The sequence below is a fragment of the Patagioenas fasciata genome, chromosome 12 (assembly GCF_037038585.1).
Source record: "Patagioenas fasciata isolate bPatFas1 chromosome 12, bPatFas1.hap1, whole genome shotgun sequence".
Classification (NCBI taxonomy): domain Eukaryota; kingdom Metazoa; phylum Chordata; class Aves; order Columbiformes; family Columbidae; genus Patagioenas; species Patagioenas fasciata.
Genome location: NC_092531.1, coordinates 12,044,133 through 12,055,814, shown reverse-complemented (window position 1 = coordinate 12,055,814; position 11,682 = coordinate 12,044,133). Strand labels below are relative to the sequence as shown.

At 44.6% G+C, this 11,682-nt stretch overlaps 1 protein-coding gene across 3 annotated transcripts in view; it reads right to left on the bottom strand.

Annotated features, from left to right (window-relative positions):
- Positions 1-984, bottom strand: part of ALDH1A2 (aldehyde dehydrogenase 1 family member A2) — a 54,920-nt gene extending 53,936 nt beyond the window's left edge. The window contains exon 1 of one of the 3 annotated variants that reach the window (XM_071813871.1): positions 724-984. Coding sequence is in view for 1 of the 3 variants with exons in the window: in XM_065847037.2 (XP_065703109.1) it covers positions 419-535 (117 nt within the window). In the remaining 2 variants the exon portion in view is untranslated. The other 2 variants (XM_065847037.2, XM_065847041.2) reach the window with 2 other exon arrangements.
- Between the last annotated feature and the right edge of the window lie 10,698 nt (positions 985-11,682).

Genomic DNA, 11,682 nt, shown 5'->3' with positions numbered 1-11,682 from the left:
AAAAGAGTACCTTTGGCACACAGGGTAATTCAAGAAAGAAATCACTTTCCTTTTCTGATTGTGATATACAGGTATGTATAGAAACTACCTCTTAAGTACATAAAAAACAAATGTTTTAGAGAACTGCTGATTTTACACTGAAAATAAACGCCAGCAGCTCTGTAGAAAATGCCATGTTTAAAGAGTAGTGACAAAGCCAATCCCAGCAGATCTAATTTGGTTTTCTATTATCCTGGGTTTTTTTCAGATGCTTACAGGGCTAAAAATCTATTTCCTTCAGATTCAACACAGTCTTCTAGTAGTTTTTTATCTCTGCATTTAAGTTGGGTAGGGACAAATAAAACTGATTTTAAGCAAAATGCCTCCTTTGGATGGAAAGCCATGAATTTTCCCACTAGAACAAACGAACACAACTTACCTTGGTGTATTTGATTTCAAGGTTGAGAGTGGGAGAAGGCAGCAGATGCAGAGATGCCATCAGAGCTGCAGGATCTGCCTTCACCTCCCCTGGCATCTCGATTTTACTTGAAGTCATACTCTTGGGGGGGGTTTTATAGCAGCACCGAGTCCCCCGCTCTGACCTGATGTGTTTTGGGTTGCCCCCCCCCCCCCCAGGACCGGCGCTGAAGATGTTGCTCTCGTCCCCTGTATATAGGCAGGTGTCAAGCCGGGTCTCTTCTCATTGGACATGGGGGCAGAGGCAGGGGGGCAGGTCCGTCCTACCTAGGGCGATAGCAGCACAGCCCCGCTCACTCCAGCGCAGCCGCGGGCCCGCAGGCCTCCGCCGGGCCCCCCGACCCCCGCGTCCCGTCACGGGCGTTGGGGACTCCTCTGCCACCCCGCGGGAGGACGGAGTTCCCAGTGCGGGCCGCTGCCTCCCGCCCAAGAAACGGGACTGGGGAACCCGGTCAGCGCCGGCGGGGAGGTGGGGGCGAAGGGAGTCACTAAAACTGTCGTGTCCCCTCGTCTCCCCCATGCCGGGCGGGGTCCGGCGGGGAGGCGCCGCGTCCGTGAGAGACCAGCCCCGGCCCCGCGGCGCCCCGCCCGGGACATCCCGCGGGGAGCCCTGGCAGCCGCGGCCCGTCACCGCCTCGGGAGTGCCGGCCGCGGCGGGGGACACCCGAGGGGAGGCTGGACCACACTCGGGAAGCCCTGGCTGGGCGGGGGGACCTGGGAGACGGCGACCAGCCAGCAGCATCGTTTCACAGCGCGGCGCCGGGCGGCCGGCTCCGCCTCGGGCGCGGAGCTGCCGCGCAGCCGGCGGGGCGGCGGCGGCCGGGCAGGGCAGGCGGCCCCTCACGGGTCTCCGGCTGAGGCGCGGTCAGGGCGCGGGGCCGCCCCTCAGTGCTGCCGCTGGGGCGAAGCCTCCGGGACAGCGTGGCTGCGCCCCCGCCCCGGCCATCGACCGCCGCCCGTTACTTTCCCCGCGCTGCCCGCTCTCCCGGCCAGGGGCTCCGCGCAGCACCTGACGGCTGCGCTGCTGCGCTCCTGCCGCCGGACGCTCTGCAGGGGGCCCGTCCCCGCCAGCTTTGCCTGCAGCGCTCCCGCTGCTCCCCGGACCGCCTCCCTTTTATTTTTGCGGCAACTGACACCGAAGTGACTGCGCGTCGCCGGTACCAGCGGCGGATGCGCGGCGAACAGCCCGCACCGGCCCTACCTGCGCCCCCGCGCCGCCATCCCCGTCCGCCTGCTGCCCCCTGCCGGCCGCCGCGCGCCGCTACGGCACGCGACCCCATCGCGCGCCCGCCTCTCGCGCCCGCGCCCCGCCCGCCGCAGGCACGGCCGCGCGGCACGCACCTCGCCTCGCGGTCCCGCCGGCGCGCCCAGCGCCGCTCGCTCCTCCCGGCGGGGCCGGGTGCGCTCCCTGTCCTGCTTCCCGCAGGCCCGCGCTGCCATGGGGTCCGTGGGGCCATCTCCACAAAATGGGGTTCTTGCTTGTCCAGGGTTTCTCCTCCCTTCACGGAAAAGCGCTGTATCCCTTCACTCGCTGCCCCTTGCAAGGTCCCACGTTTACTCCTGTCTCCCCCGCCTTAGGGACAGGATGCACGGTCCTGTCTTTCCCCCTTCCTAGACAAGACTCTCCCATTTTCCAGGGCTGGAGGTGGGTGCACGGCCGCGGGCGCTGCAGCAGCTGCAGGCATGGACAGCCCCTGTGGAAGCCCAGAGGCTTGGGACTCCAGCGAGGGCACCCAAGTGTACCTCTGTTTCCAAATTGCTCTCAGGAAACAAAGCCACCAGGAGGAGCAGGTGCTTGCTGCCCGGGAAAGTCCTACAGCTCAGCTGTGGCTTTCTCTTTTCTTGAAAGTTCTTTGCAAAAAGAAGGGGCCTGAGGACAGAATAATTTGTTAAAGCAACAACCACCTGTTCCCAGGTATTTTTTTTGAGTGGACCTCCTAGCAGGAGGCCACATCATGCAAGAGGGTCGGCCTGCCATACAGCAGGTTACTGGAAAGCCAGCAGCCAAACAGAGCCAGATGCCTCCACTCACTGTCTCAAACTCATCCTGTGTGCGGCAAGCAGCGCGTGTGTGGTGGACATCTGCCCTGGCTTGCTGGATGAAGCAGCAGATGGTTTGAGCTTGCATCCTGACCGGGCTGATGGACATTGGAAATGTACAATCACAGCCCTACGCTCTCTCCGGTCAAAACTGCTAGGCAGAAAACAAATGAAGCTCTGACCATTTTTGTTACTTTAGGTAAAATAAATGAAGTTCTGCTTACTGATGCAAACACACCCGACATTTTGAAACCGATCAGATGTCATGTTTTGAAGTTATCACATTGCAGATAGATAAACAGAGAAAGGACACCAAAGCCTACAGCTGTCTAAACCTGGCAAAACAAAGCAGCAAGAAATATATCACCTGATCATTTTATTGACCTAGTCAAGAATAAACAACAGAATCTGGTCATGTTTTGATTTTATTACAATATCCACTTGCTGATTCTATGGATATTCCTTGCTCTGTGTTTTACGGGTTTATGGACACTGAAAAGACTGTCCCAGCGTTCTCTTAGTGTTCGTACAAGAGCACGGGACTAAAGTTGCTTCTGCAGGTACAGGCAGTAGAAGATACAGAGTACCATTTAAGTCATTTCAGTGTTAACATGCATATTTCTGTAAATTTCCAGCTCAATCATAAAGAAGGAGACTGCAGATTTTGCTATCTTTCATTTTTCTTTTTTCTTTTTCTTTTCTATAATTTTTTTCCCCTGACACAGGAAATGGATCCATAATACTGTGCTGTAATGTGACACACGGAGCTGTCAAACTGTGACACTTGGGATGAGTGAGACTTTTAAACATCAGAAATTCAATTTTTAATGGCACACTGGCAACACAGACCTAACACTTCATCACAGAGACGACACCTTCTAAAAGCTGTTTTTAAATAAATCAGAGTGAGGATGTGCTCCTTCAAAAGGGGACTGCATTTAAACGGGTTTCAGGAATGAGGAGACTGTATAACAGTTTCATTATTAAATCAAGTGAATAAAGTTCAGGAGATTTTGGTGAGAAGGGATTCCAGAGCATCCAGAGATGCAGTTGAAACCCACATAATCTGGAGCTACTTAAGCAACCTCCATCAACTCCTTGTTGTACAACCACATTCCTTTTACAGCTAAAAGCAGCTCAGTTTGCAAAAGCACTCAGAGCTGAGCACCTTTACATTAAGGGCTGCCTGCACCTCGCTGGCGTTCCCCACGCGGAGCACGGCGCTGCACTCACCACTGGGCAGGTCCCGCTCTGCGGCCAGCCTCAGGGCACTCCCCAGGAGAACATGGTGGATATGTGCCGCTGCTCTTCCTGACAGCAAGGGACCAACTGCAGTTCCTGCTCTACCACCTGGGAAGACAATGACATAGGCCTTAGTGCCAAGAGCACAGGTGGGTTCTCATCAAGTACAGGAGCAGCTTTGCCAAACAGAAACAGGAGCAAGGTCTGTGATGCTGTGCTGGACACGCTGATGAGCCCAGCTTGGGGAACGGCTTCAACGGTTCAGCACTACACAGGCTACTTTGTGATAGCAAATCGAGTCATGGCTTCAAATCATACAGGTGAATATTTAATACAATTTCTTTGTGGAAGGGACTAATACCCTTATTGCATTGGACATTAGGACAGTAGCTTAGTAACAACAATTAATACAACAGTAAAGTAATTAATTTTTGAAAGAAAAAAAGCCAGTCCAACAATTGCCAAGATGAGAAAGAACAGAAACAATACCCCAGGTTCAGCCCAAGTTCTGCAGTCGCTAAACACCTACATACAGCAGAGAAACCAATTATTCTTATTGAAGTCCTGTAGTTTCTGGGTGGGTTTTTTTGTGAATTGGCAATACTAAATTCACTGGCAATTAAGTCAGATTGGCTTATTTTCTCTCACATGAGTGGGTTTTAATTAAACTCTGACTTAGCAAATCAGGAAACAAATATGTTCTGTTTCAGACTGTAATGACAAAGATATTACTGTCTTCACGCTCTGTGAATAAACGGCTGTCAAAAAAATGAAGAAAAAATCAAGTGAGTCTGTTTCTTACTTCTTTGTTACAATTTAGGCTAGTATATAGCCAAGACCAAAATCATTCTTGAGGAGTTTTATTTTTATATTTAGATCAATCTGAATGTATAATTTGAAGAAATAACCTTTGTTTCATTTACCAGTCTCGCTTCTCCACTCACCCTCAGGAACTGGTAATATTTATAGAGAAGGATATAGACATTGCTTACACAAACACCCTCTGATGGAAACAGGACCTTTGGTAGCTAGAGAGGGTGTGAAAGGCAGAGCTGTGATGCTGAAGAGAATACAGATGTAATTAAGGCATTCCTGGGCTGCTCAGTCAGAGTACTGGTATTTTTCTGTTCTATACTACTGTGATCCCATCACCTAAATGAAGTCATAGAACCAGAGGATTGGGTGAAACTGTATCACAAATACCTCCTTTGGGCAGAGGAGCTGCACCAAGGGATATACTGACACACCACTGAAACAGACAGTGGCTACAGCACCTCCACCAACACAGAACTCTTCCTTCTCACCACTTCACACCTGTGAATATTTCTTATACTCCACAGTGAGCTCTAGAATCTGAGCACTTTGTCACACGTGAAGGAACTGAACCACATCGTTCTGCCAGATACTTCCAGTGATTCCTTACAAGATCAACTTCAAAACCTGCCCCAAAATGATTTCAATCTGACCCATAAGTTCTTTTTTTATATATTCATATATTTCTCTCAGCTGTCCCACTACCATTTAGCGAAGATATCCCTGGTTCCTCACACAAATTCAGTATTGACTGAGAGAGCCTACTCCTCTGCACCCTTTGTCTCCTGACTCAGTAAATGTCCTTCCTGTTTCTGATCTGCTTTAGAAACCACTTTTGGAAGAAAAATAGGGTACCAGAAAGAAACCTCCACTAAGTTATTTTTCAACTCAGCTTTCCACTTATTAAATCGGAACTTCATTTTCTGATATATAGAATAAAAGCTTCAGCCTCAGGTGTCCTGTTTTAATTACCTGCTATTTTAATTACTGACCATGATGGCAGCAAATGCTCTTCAGGAGATACTTGTATTTTAATTTATCTGCAAACATAAATCACACATTATAGCACTTTTTCCCCCCTAGGTTAATTGAATCAATTCTCTAAATGTCTCTAAGCCTCATCATTTGAAAGAGGCTCACTGTTTGAAATCTCTTAAGAATTATGGCCCTTGAATTGTGTGCAGGATGGTATCAGTCCTTGCTCCAGACAAAGATATTTTATACATATAAAGTAAAAATATTGTTATATACATAAGCAATATTATCTGCAAAGCATCACCCACAATACTATGATGATTCTATTAAAATATTATTTCAGAAATTTTTCAAATATCCCAGTGAATTAATTCTCTTAATATTATCAGTCTTACTAATAATTGTTTAAGAATTACTCTGGATATATTTTAAGCTCTAAAGAAACAAAATAAAATCTACTTTTATTTTCCTTATTTCTACATTACCTTAAATGTAAAAACTGATATAAATGTTGATATCAAGAACAACTGTTTTTATTACTGAAAATCCAGGAATGGCTGGTGAAGAAAACTTGATTTAACATAATTTTTACTATAAATGAGTCAAATTGATCAGTTGTCTCACCAGTGATATTGGCCATTTTACACCCAGTAGAACTGTAAAATGCTGCTATGGTAAATTCAGCCCTAAACTGAAACGCAAGTTTAAGGATTTAAGCAAGCCACAAATAATTCAGTGACAGTGATAAAGCACAATATGCTTGGGAAGACTATCAGTGTTTGACTCACTTTATAATTGGGTCAGCTTCAAAAATTAATATTATAGTTTAAGCCAGCGGTTGAGATGTGACATGTCCCTCAGCAGACTGTTGTGCAGAAGGCTGGTTTAGCCATGGAGAGAGCCTGGGGTAGCACTGCTTTTGTCTGCAGACTTCCCAGGACCATCCAGCACACAGCTGCCCCTTGGCTGGTCACCACCATGTGCGTGGTGACACACAGTAGCCCACAGCTGTGGGTGGTTCAGCCTGGTCCCCAAAAACCAGGACCTGTCTTCTCCTGCAGAGCATACCTGGCAGTGGATGGCAGCGCCTTGAGACAGCACTGGAAAGAACACGTCAGTAACCATGAAGACATAGGCAATGTGCTCTTGGTTGTAGGGATTCTATTCCAAATTAAAATATATAAAACACCTTTCTATTTTGAATTTCTCTTCAATTTACCTGTTTGAATTTATTATTTGTAAAACACATCAAGCCTCAAATGGATTGACCTTCTGCTAATGTATATCACCTAATGAATGGAAGCAATTAACTAATTCATATTGGAATATTGCACTTCCCAGCTCACATTTATCATCACTAAATGTGTGATATAGTTTGCAAGTTTAAATTTTTTATTATTACCCTTGAAACTAAAGAAATAAGTCTTATATTTAATTACCTGAACTTACATATTCAATTAATAGTTTCATTACCTTAATGAATGTAGATACCATACAGAAGTGACGAAAGATTGCTGTCTGGGCCTGCTCTAAGTATACCCTACAAAGGGTCTGCTATGAACCTCAGAACAATTTTTTTTTTTAAATTAAAAAATCTTGACTGGGGAGTTCCAAAGGAACTGGGCCTGGCAATCCAATATTCTTATACGGGCACCTGAGATAAATTTATCATCTATATTGTTAATATTTAACGTGTAAAAGGAATCCCAGAAGCAAAGCTTATGCTTCTGGAAAGACAGAGGATTTAGATGTTCAAATGTGAATCATTCTGAATGAAAGTGAATTTAAAGAATGAAAACCAGGCAGACCAGCACCTCACTAAAGGACAAGGGATGACTGTTTGGAGCATGGAGGCAAAACAAATGCACGCTCTTGTGGGGGGGAGGGGACAGAACTCTGACATTCTGTGCAAGAGAGGAACAGCAGCTCTCACAGAAAATGCTTCTTCAGCAGAGTCGAAATGTGCCTGAATGGCATCCTTGGTGGCCCACATCGAGCGAGAGACAGCTGAAGGTAGATGCGTTGGCAAGTCATATGCAGGAAACACTCACCTTCCTGACAGTAATCAGGTTTCACAACCATAAACTGGCTGTCCTATTCAGCTACATCTATTTGTTTGCCAAACACTCTACTTGCCCTTTGTGTGTCAGTGGAGTCAAATCTGTCATTATCCTTGGCTTTCCTGTTAAATGTCTTTTATTAGGCAGATAGGCTCAGATCTCCTGCTCTTCACAACCCTACAGGTACACATAATAAGTCTCAGGGTGTCTATTGCTAAAGGAAATCTGTGCCCGCTAGAAAGATGAAAGGTTTTGACAGTGTATCCCACTCAGTTTATGAAAACATAGGGCTCAGATCACGGCAGAGCCCATTGGATATGCTTCAAGGTTTTTTTTCATGGCGCATGGATATATTTACTGAGAGATCTTTTGGTTGTAATAGCAAAGGTGAATTTAAAAATTTTTTCTCCATTTTGACTGCTTTTTATAAATAATCTGGAAAAGGAAAGAGTTATTTTAAAAAGAATACAGACAATAATCTTCCCTTACACTTACTTCTTGTTTACATTAACTGCTTGAGAAAAATCTGCTATGAAGAAAAAAAGAGCAGGGAATTGGCTGCAACAAAGCATCTGTCTGTACTAAATTGATTTATTCCTTGAAAGCAAAATGCTTCATGTGTTGAAACAGCCTTTTTCAAGATGCATTCACAAATTCAGACCTACCCATACTGCAAGCTACCAGATAAGTTTACACTAGGAGCGTATCCTGCACATTCAGAAGGAAGCAGATCAGACAGCTCTGGTGCACACAACCCTCTGTACAGCGTTGCCCTAACACTTTTCACATTTTGCCAGCACTGACAGTCCTGTCACAGAGGCCTCTGCTGTGGAATGTTATCTGTGCCCCACTATGTCAGCATGGCTATTTCAGAGATTAAAATGGCTTGGAAACTCTCAGGGCCTATGTTCTACACAGACTGATTTGTACAATATATTCTAAAATTTACTGTCATCGATTATATGACTATATGTAATATATACAGGTGTAGTAACATCAGTTATGTACTAAGGCCTGACAGCGTGCCCAGCCAATCAAAAACAAAGAAAAGTTTCTGGTCCTGCTTTAGAGGAAGTCCAGTTTAATTCTCCGTGAAAATCAGTGTCAGCAACAGTGAACAACATCAACAAGCTTTGAAACAGGCCTTACAGATTACTGGGGCAAAAAGCTTAAAACACATATACGTGGTGTGATTTTGATCTCATATTCATGATCCGGACTGCAATGTTTTATCTAGACACTGAGTTTACAGAAACAGAGAAGAAAGAACAAAGACGTTCTCAAGGGGTCACCTCGTGTGCCCTGCCCCTCCTCCAAGGTGGCCTCAGCCAGACCTGTTTGCCTCCGTGCACACTTTTTCACCAGGGACTACAGCAAAGACAGAGGGATGATCAGAAAACACAAGAACTAAAGAAATACAATTTTTTGTACTCAAAAAGCTTAGAATGCTGGATTACAGCGTGTTCAGATCTTCCTCACCTGATTTTTTTTTTCTTTGAGTTCCCCAGCAGCAGGATCAATCCATAAAACAGAGAATGTTGTTTAAGGGTGATGCAGCGGTTTCTGTATGAAAACATAAATATATAGATTAGGAAAAGACATTTGACCAGGGACGTGAATTATAGTAGATATACACATTCAGACTTCGTCTAATTCAACTGAAATCAGCAGATTAAGACCTAAAAATAATTTGGTCCATATTATTACAATACCAAAAAAATATAGTATATTTATAGCCTTGGTCTCTCCAGCTGTGTTGGTTTAGGTTTTATTACATCAGTAAAACAATTTATGTGATACTCTGAATAATGTGCTATTAAAAATTCAGTGCAGTATATACTGTTACTTATGGGATTGTAAACTGTGGGAGCTACAAGTATTATTATCTACTTCGCTATTTCTATAGGAGTGAAGATTCCTATAAAAATAGTTAGGTTATATACACTGTGTGAATTCCTGCTCTGCTTGAATCCAGGTGAAGAGAAGAAATAGTTCAGTCCAAACTGCCTTGGGGTAAAAGTCCCAAGGGTCTTAGTCTTGCAGTCTAAGGTTACATTGATCACACATTCAAGCATGAACAATAATATCAATGTGCTTTTTGATGTCCTTAAAGAATGCCAATAAGTTTGTGAGGCATAACCTCCCTTAACATAATCCATTTGATGCTTCTACAGAGTAACAGATTTATCTGTGTGTCTATCGATTTTATTCTTTACAACAGTTCATCTAATTTTCCTGGCATGGAAATCACATTGACAATTTTGTCATTCCCATGATCACCCTTAGAGAACAGTTTTGAAAGACCAGTGGATCGAGGCTGCATTTCCTATGTTATTTTGCTGGCATTAGGATTGGGTTCAGCAAGAAACAACCCACTGGCACTAGTGCTTCAGTAGCTGAACATTTTAATCTCTTGGTGGAAACACTGCACAGCTCCAGCAATTAGTTACTGTTTAACTCACCAGTTTCTCTTGAAGTCTTTCCTACTGATAATCAATTTTAGGACAATTCCTTCCACCTTGCCCACCAAACATTCGGTTCTCTAGCACAGCAAATAATTCTTCTAGCTTTTTAGCTGCGGAGTTAGCCACCTTGAATGCTCCTTCTACACTTTCATCCTCTAGAGCTTTACTTACTGTCTTGTAGGACTCCTCTGGTGAAGGAATTTGAAAAAGTTTATATTATTACTTCCACATTCTTGGCAAAACCTTAACATATTTTTGGTAGGCTCTGTTGTGGTTCTACATGTAATGTGACAGAGTTTATGTTCTTTCTATGCTCCTTGCCTATATATGACTTCCATTTTTGAAGGATGTCTGAATTTTCTTCCCTCAGATGCCAGAGCTGTTGATATTTATGGATAAGCACTGACAGTAACCTCACTGTTACAACTCTGGGAGCAAGGCTCAGGTGAGGGAGATCAGCAGAGAACAGTAATCGCAGTGTATTTTCTTTCTATTGCTCAACCAGGTGTTCCACTGCTTAGGACTAAAATGCAGTAACACATGGATCACATGGGATAGTAGTTAAGGTCAAAGTTTTCATGTTGCTTATCTCTACATTTTATTTGTCTTTCTTGTAATGCTATGTACATATTTCTTAGATTTGGGAAATGTCTTTAGAACCTCTTTCTGAATACAGTAAAAGGATAAGCTTTATTAAAAGTTTCTGTGTTGCCTCCTTTTCTGTTTGAAAATTATTCTGAAGTGAACTTGATTTGAAATGGCCAGTTATCAAAAGCTGGAAGGATTTACCAAGGGAGCGTTCACCCTCTGTGTACTCTGTTCTTCTGTACTTTCTTAGAGCATCTGCTTGAATCTGGTTATGGAGCTGAGTACCACCTTTGGTCTAACTTGGCATCACAGTTCTTATTAACGTAGTTAAATCATGTGATTTCTATGAAGTATTGAAGAAAATATGAAGAAAGCAAATGAAAATATACATAGTTGTGCCAGTTCCTCACCCTTTAAAGACATAAAATTGTTATAAGGCAGGCAACATGATCTGGACAAATGTGTATGGATTTCTGTCTCTGGCATGTTATTGCCCTATTGTTAGTTGAAAAATAGTATTAATGCCTTCACACCTGTTGTGAGACTAAACTAAGAGGTATCTTCATTCTACTTGGTGAGGGAGACCTGCATCCGCATAAGATAAACAACTGCCATGAACAAACGACTAAAAATTGCTTTCATAAACGTATTTATTTCTCATTTTCCTGGAAGAGAGGAAGTGGTTTATCTCATTCCTGCTGTAATGAATGGCCTCCCTAGCATCCTCCCTCAGTTCTGCTGTATACATAATTCTGAAAGACTTCTTTCACAAACATAATAAACATATACTTTAGCATGCTGTGATAATTACAGGTCTGAATAATATCTTTGTTTTGCAGTGGTGTAGGATAGAGGTTTTCAAACTGCTGGACACAGGCCGTTCCCAGGGCTTCCCAGAGGCAGCTCCCGGCTGCCTGCCCAAGCGTGGACACACACCGCGGGCAGGCCCTGCAGCTCTGCTCCAGCTGCCCATGCTGGCCACTGCACTGCTGCCCGCACGGCTCGTGCCGCATCCGCCCCAGGCAGGCAGCGCATCATCTACC